This window comes from Lutra lutra, chromosome 6 (assembly GCF_902655055.1).
Source record: "Lutra lutra chromosome 6, mLutLut1.2, whole genome shotgun sequence".
NCBI classification, from domain to species: domain Eukaryota; kingdom Metazoa; phylum Chordata; class Mammalia; order Carnivora; family Mustelidae; genus Lutra; species Lutra lutra.
Window position 1 is genome coordinate 70,144,836 of NC_062283.1, and position 13,277 is coordinate 70,158,112.

General features: G+C 38.4%; 1 protein-coding gene across 3 annotated transcripts in view; it reads right to left on the reverse strand.

The window, feature by feature from the left end:
* Positions 1-13,277, reverse strand: part of ROS1 (ROS proto-oncogene 1, receptor tyrosine kinase) — a 113,434-nt gene that overhangs the window by 39,683 nt on the left and 60,474 nt on the right. For 2 of the 3 annotated variants that reach the window (XR_007128215.1, XM_047734436.1), the window contains exons 25-32: positions 12,966-13,171; positions 12,174-12,460; positions 8,946-9,125; positions 7,527-7,729; positions 5,681-5,825; positions 4,516-4,748; positions 4,251-4,427; positions 80-248 (exon numbers count right to left, since the gene is read on the reverse strand). Coding sequence is in view for 2 of the 3 variants with exons in the window: in XM_047734436.1 (XP_047590392.1) it covers positions 80-248; positions 4,251-4,427; positions 4,516-4,748; positions 5,681-5,825; positions 7,527-7,729; positions 8,946-9,125; positions 12,174-12,460; positions 12,966-13,171 (1,600 nt within the window). In the remaining variant the exon portion in view is untranslated. The remainder of the gene's footprint in view (positions 1-79; positions 249-4,250; positions 4,428-4,515; positions 4,749-5,680; positions 5,826-7,526; positions 7,730-8,945; positions 9,126-12,173; positions 12,461-12,965; positions 13,172-13,277) is intronic. The other variant, XM_047734437.1, reaches the window with a different exon arrangement.

Below are 13,277 nucleotides of genomic sequence, written 5' to 3' on the forward strand. Positions count from 1 at the left end.
GAAAGGAGTGGTAAGAGAGGCATTGAGAAACTTAGAGTTTTGTTTGTTTTGTTTTAATACTGAGGCTGTTAGGACTCACCTTTTGTCTTAAAGCTTTCTGGGAGTGAGGTGCTGTTTTCTCCTGTCCTATAAACCACCACTACACGGACAGCATAGGACGTGTAAGGCTGTAGATCTGTGATGTTACACACATAATCTGGGCCTTGGATACATGAAGCATTAACACGGGAGAACTCACTGTCCTTCCACTGGAAAAAGAAGTAATATTTTTTTGTTTCTTTAAGAAAACAACATAGAAATTCACAAGTCTATGGCAAGCCATTAAAAAATTAAATCAAATATATTTTCTGTTAAAAAAGAAGAGCTTCTTTATGAATGTTTGATCTTAAACATTATCTCTACCACTGACAGCCATTTTATGTTTTTTGTTTGTTTGTTTGTTTGTTTTGTTTTGTTTTTAAAGATTTTATTTATTTACTGAACAGACAGAGATCACAAGTAGGCAGAGAGGCAGGTAGAGAGAGAGGAGGAAGCAGTCTTCCTGCTGAGCAGAGAGCCTGATGCGGGGCTCGATCCCAGGACCCTGAGATCATGACCTGAGCTGAAGGCAGAGGCTTAACCCACTGAGCCACCCAGGCGCCCCCCATTTTGTTTTTATGGGGGTTTTTTGTTTTTGTTTTTCTGCTTTTTTGACAAGCTATAACTGACTTGAAGGACGGTCCGTAGGATGAGTCCAATGAAAGACATGAATCTGTTACTATATATATTCATTATGGAAGATTCGAAGCTTATCTTTTTGTTATCCCTAATGGCAGATACCTACCTTAAATCAGGATAGCTGAGAACGCAAATTCACAGCTGAGGAACCATGATGGGTCAGAGCAATGATATTTTCAATTCTGTGTATTTGCTAATTAATAATGTATTTTCAAATTAATAATATTTTTACATATTTTGATTCTTTCAAGAGGTTCACCATGACTTATAAATGAAAACGTTTAGTTTCTTCCTCCAATCTCCTTTCAGACCTCTAACCAGCATTCCTTATGTTTAGACATACAAAACCCAGTTCCCGAAAAGAAGGAAACTTCTGCCCATCATCATTCAGCTACCAAGTAGCAAGGTTAGAAGTTAAATTTAGGAAATCTTACTTCCATTCCACTGTAGATACCGGGTCTCTATTTATAGCTATCTTACACTTGCTTTGTGCATGGCTTTTTAAAAATCTGTGTATTTGGACCCTTGGTATCTTATTTGAAAATGGAGATTTTTTTTTCAGTGTATGAGTACGGAAAGACAGAGAGGATATGGCGTTTTGTCAAGGGTTCTTAGCGTATTTTCTCCAGTAGAGTTTCCTAAGAAGGTCAGTTTCCATAAATAAACCTTACTTTACATCTCGTTTTTCATTTCACACTCACAAGGTCACATCATTTCATTGGATGGACACTTTTTATTAGTTTCTATTCAATTAGAAATGATTCCTATGGCACCTTCAGGAAGTAGACCACCTTGTTACAAAAAGAAAGAGGCAAAGGGTGGTTGGAAGGAATGGGAAAAAATACAGAAATGCTGATGTCTGAGCCATTGCCTGCTAAATTCATAAATGGACCAATCCCACTACGACATACAAGCTTTAGAAACAGATGCACTGTGTCCACAATATTTACTCTGAACCATGGGAAAAAGAGACAGAGAGAGAAACAGAAAGAGATAGAGATAAATATTGATTTCTGGCTCAAAAATTTTAGCCTTTTGTGGTCCTGGCTCCTTAATAATCTGCTGTAGAAACTATCATAAGTGAATAGTCTAGATGGTCCAACATTCCATACCACCCAGAAATAATCAAAGCTCCTTGGAAGGTCAGATGTGTGACCAAGGGTTCTGCTGGAAAACTGTCGAGTACTGGCCTCACCACAGCAATGAATGTTCTGGGCAGACCACCAACTTGGAGAGGAGCCATGGCTACCCCAGTTAATCACAAGGGAGTCAGGACCTTCCATTTGTCAGAGGCCAACAAGTGCAGGGGTGATTTTCAATACCACAGAGGGATTTTCAAATTATTTGGGCGGGGGTGTGGAGGAAATGGTGCAGACTATCATGTCTCAGAGAATGGAACTTCAAAAATGTTTGGTCTGGTAAGAATTTTCCTGGACAGTTGAGAAAAACTCAACTTTTAATGGGCTTTCATGAAAATAATTTACCAAAGTGAAACTACTTGTTTCTCCTCAATCTTAAGTTAAATATGTTCTTCTTCTATACACTGTTGTGATTTAAAAAAAAAAAAAACTGTGGAATTTAAGAACTAGTAGAAATTTAGCCATGTGGTCTAATTCCTTCATTTTCCATAGAAGGAAATTTTAACAACAAAAATGAAAACAGGAAGTTTATCCTTCTGTTTTCTTTCTTTTTAAAAACTATTAATCAAAAAGATACACATTCACCCTTAGCTCTCACCCCTCAGAGTTTCAGTATGGAGTTAGAGCATTACTCCTAGTTGTCTTATCATTATGAGGTATGTTCAAGTTACTCAAAAAATACAGAACTTTCTGACTAGATGTATTCATCAACCCTCTCAGAACACAGCCTTCCACTGGAATCAGCAGTTAGTGCTATACCAGGTCACAAGTGTGAAAATTACTGTATCCTACACCCTCAGCTTCATAATTTTATAAGTGGTGGATTCTTCAACAAATGCAGAGGAAGTTTTGAAATAAAAAGCACTGCATGAAAGTCACAAGGACTGAACCAAGCAGGCTCAGTCAGCTGTCCTGGTCCCAAACTTTGAGGAGTGGGTTGGGTGCCTTAGTGACTCATATTCCTTCCATGGACAGCACCCAAGTAGGACTGGTGTAGGATGAGTCAGCCCCCAGGGCTCTTCCCTGCCTGGCTTGTGATTTCTGACTCACTATGGCACTTGTCTGGCTCTCCGACTTCTCATCAGTAGAAGGAGGGGCTTAGGATCACCAACTATAAGGCTTTTCCCCATCTCCTTTCTTTGACATATGAAATAAAGTTTACACCACCCACCTTGCCTTTAAACTGAAGTGCATTGAGCTTACTTTAACAGATGTCCAAAAAAAGGTGATCCTCCAATTTAATTGCATTTTTATAAGATGACCATTTTTTAAATAGGCAACAAATCATCGTAAACATGCTCAATGGAAAAAGTCCAACTAAACTATGGCTGTTGGTTTTGTCAATTTGACATTCACTGCTATTACACAGTTTTCATAGATTTTATCTAAAGGGTACAAGTTCATAGGAAATATCTTACAGGGGCGCCTGGGTGGCTCAGTGGGTTAAACCTCTGCCTTCAGCTCAGGGCATGATCCCAGGGTCCTGGGATCAAGCCCCGCATTGCTCTCTGCTCAGCAGGGAGCCTGCTTCCCTTCCTCTCCCTCTGCCTGCCTCTCTGCCTATTTGTGATCTCTGTCTGTCAGATAAATAAATAAAATCTTTAAAAAATATATCTTACATACTAAAATTTAAAAACATCCAGAGGAGCAACTCCATTTGTTTTTTTAAAAAACCGAGGCCATGACTATACTGCTTCATTTTGTACAACTGAACAAAGGATTCCTAACCAATCTTTGCAAATGTGGACACACAAAATACATACTGCTGAAAATGAAATGTAGCAATTATTTAAATAATCCATTTTAAGTGGGGCAATATGAAAATCAACATAGACTTTCCCCAGCAGTGAATTAATTAGATTAATTGATGCTTTCAAATTCAGTGGGTATTTTTAAATTGGATAAAGTATGAAAGTTTATCACCCAAGATAAAACTAGTTTAGAATAAACTCATTTGATGTTTTACTTCTCTCCTGTTGCTACACAGCCCTTAAATGACAGAAAGAACATTTCTAAACAAGGTTTTGGGTGTTGTTTGTTTGCTTGTTCGTTTCTTTTATTCTTTTCATAGAAAACACCAAATTGCTATGGACTTTAAGCTGGACAGCCACACTGATGATATCTAAACTAAGTGAAATATTATGAAAACCAGTAATCCATAGTTCATACCCTTTTCCATGGAGCCTTTCAAGAGCAAACTAATCTCTCTGGAAATTGTTTCTGTCAGAAATGAGTCTAGATAGCTTCTGTATATGGCAAACCTAAATCAGTGAATATTGTCAAACATATTGTTGATTTATACAAGAGAACACTCTAGACATATGAGCAAGGTCTTCTAATTTATCCCATAGCATAAAACACAGATCTTTATGAAAAGTGTATGGTGAGATCTACCTTCTGGAGTTCAAACCAAAATCTGGTCAGGTTAACATCAGCTGGAGCCTTCCAATCGAACTGCAAACTAGTGTTCTCTGGAACCAAGGCGTAAGGTTTCTCTGGTGTGTCAAACATTTTGACAGTGACAGGATGACTCTCTGCACACCACATTTCCTCAGCATGGCAGGCCAGAACCTTTTTGTACAAAAAGAACAATTACTTAACCTCTTCAGAGCCTCACACTTGAGAACACCAATACAAGAGTCCAAGATGCTCACTGTACCTTTAACACATACAGTTTTCCACCAGACAGTCTAGTGACAAGGAGAGCGAGTCTTCCATTTGGATATTCACTTTGTCTTAGAGGAGTCTCCGGAATTAGAGCCAGATGTGAGATTGCCAACTGATAGCGGACTGACTCTTGAGGTCCATTTGGCTTCTGAGATTCTCTCCAGGATATGACAAGGCTGGTGTCTGACTGCACCGTTGTGCTAATGAACCTGACTGCCTCTGGCACTGAAATAAACAGCAACAAATGACAAGGGATGTTGCATCAGCAAGGAACGAGGGAAGAAGGAACGGGGTCTTGGTTGTGGAATAATCATATTACGTGAGCAGAACAAATGACAGATGTTCCAAAGGAAAGCCAGTCTCTCATATCACGGTAACATAGAAAGTTAACAGACTGCCTGAAAGGCTCTTGCTTATTTTTGCCTTAGGACTAACTCATTCTCTGGCTCCAGCTCAATGATAGGGCCAATGAGGATGAATAAACCCATTCAGATTTGTTTGGGGAATGTCCTCAGAGACATCTGAAAGAAATGGCATCACCTCAAAATCATCGCCACCACTTAGAACACCTCTTTAATTCTAGATCCATTTTCTTTCAGGCAATGATGTTATTTTTTTTTTAAGATTGTATTTATTTGACAGAGAGAGATCACAAGTAGGCAGAGAGAGAGAGAATGCGGGACTCAATCCCAGGACCCTGAGATCATGACCTGAGCCGAAGGCAGAGGCTTAACCCACTGAGCCACCCAGGCACCCAAGGCAATGATGTTATTTACTTTCAATCTCTGTAGCCTCGGTAAAATTCACACAGAAAAAAGGCTGAATTCTGTGTCTCCAAGCATACAGAGACCTGTGGCTACATAGGAAAAGGGTGACACCCTGTGGTGAGACCAGAGAATGTGTTTCTTGGTCAAAAGTATTGATGCTGATACCTTACCTTCTTATTGCTTTCCATTCCAAAGGAATATTAGTCTTCTTTTGTTGTTAGAGCACAGATCAGTTCATCAGGGTATTTTCAACAATATATTTTTCTTATTAAGCTTAAAATTTCACATAATCAAGATTACTTAGCATCCATATAAAAAAATATATAGATACATATGTCACATATATCACGAAATGCCACTCTAAAAACCCGTCCCAAGCCCATAACTCACCTCCACTTTTAGTTTTTCCCCAAATCTCTTTTCCCAGAGGTAACCATTCCAGAGGGTCTGAATAATAATTCTTTATAGCTGTCTGTATCACATACGTTGAAAATGGTTGTAACCCATCAAGTAGGACTATCCTCTCCTGAAACTCCTGTAATTCATATTTAAAAATCAATACCCGATCTTATTTTTTTTCTACAAAGGAGAAGAAATTGTTTAACTAAAGGGAGAAAATAATTAAAGGATTTTTAAAAGTTAATTTGATATTGGATCATGGGAACGATCATGTTCACTGTTCTGATCTGCCCAGACCTGGGTTGCCTAATACCTCCAAAAATAAATGCCAAATGATGGGCAGCTCTTGGTCAGTTCTGTGATGTGCTCATTTCATGTATGAAGCTCAGTTCTCAGAAGGAGATACTATTTCCTAGCACTGCATCACATTCAGCAAGATGGTCTGGTAAAGTTGTGACTCCTAAGTGAATATGATGAAAGGTGAAGCTGGCTTAGCTCGTCGTTCTTAGAGGCAATTCTTCAGAAAGTAAAAATACTTTCCTTAGACCAACGGTCCTCAACTTTGGTTGTACTTTGGAATCATCTGGAAAGTCTTAAGAAAACACTTGTGCCTCTTCCCCCTACCCCCAGAAATTCTGATTGCACTGGTCGGAGGTGAAGTGTGGACCCAGAGATTTTTAAAACTCCAATGTGTGGTCAGGTTAGAGAACCACTGCCTCGGACCCATATTCATCAGTGTGAAGACAATGGGATCAACCAGTAGCAGTAACAGAACTAGCCAGTGCCCAGTCTGGGGCAGCGAAATGATCCAAGCTGTCTCTGATATGTCAGGAAGTGTAAAGAAAGGTCAAAAGAGACAAAATAAAAGGAACTAACAAGAATCATGTGTCCTTTCGGAAAAAGTATATAGTGCTTAACCTCCAACAGATGATGGTCAATTTCACCTTTTGACTTGCTTAAATAACAAGCACAGAGCAAAATATTGAACACAAATGACTCCATCACAAGGACATCTGAAACACCAATGCCAATGATGGGATGAATTGTGCCAATTAATTAATCCATTTAAGAACTATCTAGTGAAAGCCTCTAAAAGCCCACTACTATGCTAGGTGCTAAGAACACAATGACGAATAAATAGAAACATAATCCCTACATAATGGTGCATTTCACCTCATATGGGAAATAACAGACAACAATAGAACATACCGTTTTTACATTAAATATGCGCTATGGAGGAGGGGTATACAGTAATGTTCTTTCCATCTAATCATTTCTTATCCCTCAACCTACAGTCTGCCACAGAGGCCACAAAAACACATCTCTATCACTTTCTGGGGATAATTAGTCAGGGAGGGCAATAAACCCCGTTCTTACAGGACACTAAGGAAACTGTCACTATGGCAATCCACCACTGGCCAGGGTTAATATACTTCCCTGAAGGTTAATTCCCAGACCAGACTAGAACACTATCTACATGAATGAATCAGCTGTAAAAGTTTGCACAGTCACGTGTTTCAGAATATAATATACAAAATAATGTACTGTAATAATTTTATTTTTTAAAGACTTTAGTTATTTGAGAGAGAGAGAGGGGGACAGAGAGAGAGAGAGAGATAGAGAAGGCGGGGGGGGGGGGTAGCAGAGGGAGAGGGAGAAGCAGGCTCCGCCTTCTCAGCAGGGAGCCCAAGGCAGGGCTGGATCCTAGGACCCTGGGATCCTGACCTGAGCTGAAGGCAGACGCTTACCCACTGAGCCCCCAGGTGTCCCGAATGAGAATTTTATATCAGAAACAAGTATCTTGTGAAAAGACAAAGACCACCAGGTCCAATCTTACCAGCATTTTATATTTCAGCTCAGAGCTGGTTTTCCTGCTGTTAACTTCTTTGTAATAAACCAGGTATGTTGGAGTTGGGTTGGTGATGCCCGGGCACGAGATGTTGGTCCTGGCGGGCGGTAATCTGATTGTGAGGCTGGTGTTACTGGCGTTAAGTATAGTCGGCTCTGCTAGATCTGAAGCTAGACGCAGTAATGCTTTATCTAAAATAATAAAAGAAGATTAAGAATATACACATACATAGATAAAAGAGGAAGAGCAGACTTATTTAACATCAAGGATAACAACATCTTTTTTTAACCTAGCTGACAAGGTATGGTATACTGAAGTGTTGGGTATGTTTTTTCAGGAAAAGAAGACAAGGTTGTTTTTTGTTTTTTGTGTTTCGTGGTTTCTCTCCCCCGCATACATTTTGAAGTCCTTAAAAGTCTCAGAAAAAGGGATGGGCAGCTCTTGGTCAGTTCTGTGATGTGCTCATTGCTCAAATATACAGCAGGTGGCGCTAAAGTACACTGAATAATATACATCGTAGCAAAATCAAATTGACCCTTTTTTTACTTTCAAAAAAGTATGACAGCATTATATTAATCGTATTTTTTAAATTAATTCCAGTTACAAAAACTCATGCTCGTTTTAGGGCTTTTATTTTTAAGGATGTACAGGTTTATGTGTGTGTTCAATTTCAAACAGATGTTGCACGGACTTACTAAATTTCTTAAGTTTCTCAAAGTGAAATGTGAATTATATAGCTAGTTCTGCCATAGTGCCAGACATACATTCCTAAAAGTCATTGCATCATACAAAACTGCATAATAAAACCCTCAGGGTTGTGCTCGCTTCGGCAGCACATATACTAAAAAAAAAAAAAAAAAAAAACACCCAACCCTCAGGGTTTATGGAAGAGATAGAGTTTTAGGCACAGCACTAAAAAAACGAGTGACACATTACCAAAAAAGTTAGGAACTTAATAAAAAAAAATCTTAGCACACATGTACTCGTGATAAATGGTTGACCTACAAAATGCTACAATAAATACAGCACTTTACTTTGAAAAAGTCCTGAAATTTAATGCGGTGCTTTTTGATGGACTGGGAGGTCTAAAATATCCTCGGGGTGGGAGGCGGGGAGAAGACAGAAAGAAAAGAAATGATGGGAATGAGAAAAGGAAGAAGACAGAGAGAATGACAGACAAGGGTTTCCAATGTCTAAAGTTGTCTACCACAGCCCGAGCCATGGATACACATGGAGCTAAATTATGATCCAGAGCAAACAGCAATCCTACCATGCACCAATCCTAACCATTTGGAGTAATGCTGAGAGTAACAAAGGGCTTTGGGTGCTCAGCCTGGAGAAGAAAGTCTGAGACTTTTCTGACCCTAAACTGGGAGAACATGCTGATTACGAGTACAATCTTATTACCTGGAAAAGGTTGCAGAACTGAACTGTAAGCCAAGATATGCTTACTCCTTTGGGCTTTCACCTGAGAGAGGATGGCCCCATTGCTTTTCTTTGCTTGGTAAATCTGAGTGCTGTCCTTTGCCGAGGAGATCCAGTAAAGAAATTCCCCATCCAAAGTTAAGCTTTCAAGTGTTCTTCCTGCTCATGAAAAACACAGAATAAAGAACACAAAGAACAAATATACATAACATATGTTTCTACTCTACACAGTACGTGAAATACTTTTTCTGTATTATAATCACTAAATTTTGAATCTTTCTATCATTTCAGTGTGGGAAAAAATGCCACCTTTATTTTATGTTGTGAAGCTAAAGATTTTATAGATGTTTTCTCAATTTAGCTCCATCCTAAGTCAATAAGGTAAATACTATTATTATTAGCCTCATTTTGTAGAAGTGGAAACTGAAGCTTTGAGGAGTTAAATAATCTCCTCAAGGCCACAAAGTTAGTAAAGTTGAGAGCCAAGATTTACAACTTAACTTGTGTGACTCCACATCAAACAATGCCTATTGGAAGAGAGATGTTAGATGACAGACCCAGGGCTCAGTGTCATGCTCAATATTTTTTACCAATTATTAGGAAATAACACAGAGTAAAAATGCTTATCAAATTTGTACATGATACATGATTCTTACTGACACTAATAGGTTTACTCACTGACTTAAAATTTGAAAAGATAATAAAATCAAGAAATAGATTGAAATAGGAATAGGAAATAGGAATAAATGTGATAACCTAAATTCAAGCTTAAAATCAATTCTATAAATAACAAATGAAAGAAATCTGGCTTAATAATAGTTAACATGAAAAAGACTATGGGTTTTTCAAATGGCAGGCAACCCAAAGACGTAAAGTCGCTTTTAGCTCTAATAAAAGAAGACGGAGGCAGTCAGAAGCTCCCTGGACTAGCCAGATCACAATGAGAGTATAGGGAGTTGTTATGGAGGCGACATTTAAGAGTATATCAAGCAACCGGAGTGAAACCACAGGAGGGTGACTAGGGCAAAGAAAGATCTAGAAGCCACATCATGTGAAGAGTAGTTCGAGATACATGAATTTTTCTTCCAACTTACTGTCATGAGCTATGACAGTAGATTCTTTATAAAGTTAGAGGTCAGAACTCAGACCAGTGAATGGGAAAAATGAGGAGAAAACTTTGGCTAAATATAGTGGGGAAATCTAATATAGAGAATTATTCCAAAAAGTTTAAAAACGTCCTTAAAAAGAAGTAGTTTTTTTTTTTTTATAAGCAGGGGCTCAAGCAAGGCTGTTTTCATAAAGGGGATTGCTTCCAACATCATGCCAGCTAAAGGATCTCTAAAGTCATTCAAATTTTCTAATTTTAGGGTTATAAACTTCAATTATGGATTCCTGCACAACTAACCGGTTCTATACCTATAAGATAATGGCCCACTAAATAATTCTTGTGTATTAGACAATAGATTAGATTAGATGTGTATTATTCTGACAATTGTTTAAATGGCAAGGAAGACTTTAGTTAAGACTATTGTAATACTATAATATATTGGAGGAGAGAGATGTGCTCAACTTCACATACAACAAGGTCAGCTGGGGATGCAGAGCCAACTAGCAGAGTGAGGGGATCAGTGAATAGAAAATTACTAAGAGGAGACAGCAAGGATAGAAAGATTCTTGCTAAACTGGCTTATTGTGATTTTTGCTAAAGGCAAGCCTAGAACATCACAGGTGGGGAATAAAAAACTAGATCAAATACCAGGTGTGGAGGATTATCTCTAAACTGATTTAGAAGGGTTCTTGCTAAAACTAGACTCAGCAATGACAGACATGGAAGACCAATGTCAAGGTCTAGTTGAGGAAGGGCTCAGAGGAACCCAATGTTTGATCAAGAAAGAGTCTTTGTCACAGATTGAACAGAAACAAGTAAGTCTCCTAATAAGAGAAGTTCAAAACATTATCTCCAAAACTCATTGAAAGTATATTGGAATTGTTTCTCAAAGGCTCTAGGTAACATATCAACAAAACCATATGTGCAATTATAACGCAGACACACATACACACACTCATTTGCAATTTCAAAACTTCACTATATAGACCAACAATGTTCAATAGCACTTTTGATGACGGAAATATTTTATTTCTATGCTGCCCAACACAATAACCATGTGTTTTTGAGCACTTACAATGTGGCTCATGTGACTGCAGAATTAAATTTTTAATTTCAGTTAATTTTAGTTAATTTGGACTTAAATCACATATGACTGGTGGTTACTACATTGGACAGTGAGGAGTAGACTCTGAAGAATATATGAGAGTAGGGGTGCCTGGGTGGCTCGGTTGGGTACGGGTCCAACTCTTGATTTCAGCTCAGGTCATGATCTCAGGGTCATGAAATCCAGCCCAGAGTAGGGCTCCAGGCTGAGTGCAGAAGTCTGCTTGTCCCTCCCCCTCTCTTTCCCCTTTTTCCCCTCCTCTCTCTGCTCATGCACATTCTCTCTCTCTCTCCCTCTCTCTCTCCCTGAAATAAATAAATTTAAAAAAATAATAATATATGAGTGTATCTAGAGTGCATTTTTTTCCTATTGCCGTTGCTCCTAATTAGAAGACCTCCAAATCCCTTCAGACATTTAAGTATTTCCTCCACATGCACTGCATTTCAACAAATAGACCTGTCAAGTACTGACCAACTCATGCTGAAGGTGGAGACAATGGGACCATCACAACAGAAGTAAAGTGGGGTGCTGGTAATAAGATCATCGATACTATAGTCAGGCCTAGCTTCAAACCCCGGCTCCTCCACTAATCATGGCCCTCTGGACAAGTACCTTAGTCTTCCTCGGCCTCAGTTTCCTCATCCATAAAATGAGGACACTAACATCTACTTCATCAAGGTGCTTTGAAAATTAAATGAGGTAGTACATTTGGGAGCTTGCTTAGAATATACAGTTAAGCTCAATAAATTGTAGCTCTACAGTTAATTATACAATAACTACAACAACAACAGCAACAAAGAAACCCACGGATCCAGAAAATTTTGTGAATATTTATATACAATTTTCCTGGAAACAACTTGACTTATATTCTACAGAAACAGCTGGCATTGTCCAGAGCAAATACCATGTGTATTTTCTTTTGAATATATTCTTTTTAATGGAACAGGAGGGACTACAATTACAAATGAGCATCTAAGTACACACATGGATGTCTTACCAAGCAGAGTTGGCACCATGACAACTTGCCAACACCGACATCCTTCCAGATCCATGGCCCAGATCTCTTGCCCTTTGACAAAGTATATCTGTGGCTTCTTCAGGTCAGAGGTATCAATCGTCATTGTTCCACTAAACTCAAATTGAGTAACACCACAAAAACACTGTTTCCTTCCATTTGAATGGTTTGTGGCTATAGGTGGAAGAATGCGATTCAAGGTCTGGTTGATAATACTGTAGTAGAACAGCTGAGAGCCAAAATTGGAAACTTCTGTCCAATACAGGCGACTATAGGGAGAAAAAAAAGACCCTCCAACTTAATGAATAAAACACATCATTGTGAATATTCATTTCCAGTGAAGATTAATCATTCCTAACAAACAGACAAATACAGCATTTGGAGAGAACATGTCCAAGTGTCCAATAACTTCCTGAGATAGAGTTGGCCACAAGCGATTTAGTTGATAGCATTTTCCCATGACTTCTCAATAACTATGTTTACAACTAAAGCCTTGGACTACAATGACCTTGAGGTGCTATGTGCAAAGCTTTGGTTTCCTGTTGGTAATTACCATAACTTTAGGTTAGCCAAATTGTCAGTATGGGTTAAATTTACAAATTTGTGGCTCTGGGCTCATAATTTATGTGTAGAATTACTTAGTATGAATTAATACAGCTAGTCAAGAACCCTAAGTATCTTATTTTCCCATCGATGACTTTTAACATTAAACCAAAGATATTATATTAAATGTCTATTTCATCAAGCAGAAACAGATAGTCACACTTTACATACCTTAAAAGAGGATACACAGAAAAAGAGACTATTGTTGAATTTCTATTGCAAATTTTCAGCTTTCTGGGGTATTTCACCTTATGTTCAAGATCAACATCAAATATTTGCATTCCATTTTGTGATGCTTTTTGCACAAAGTAGAGATGTCTTGAAATCCAGTCAATTGTAATAATTGTGATATCAAAAACCAGTGCACCTCGGAAAATCTTAACAACAGGTAGAAAACACAGCCAAGGAGATAGTGGTCATTTTTTTTGTTTTCAAATTTGAGGCATTTTCTGCAATCTACCATATTACTTATTTACTGCACTT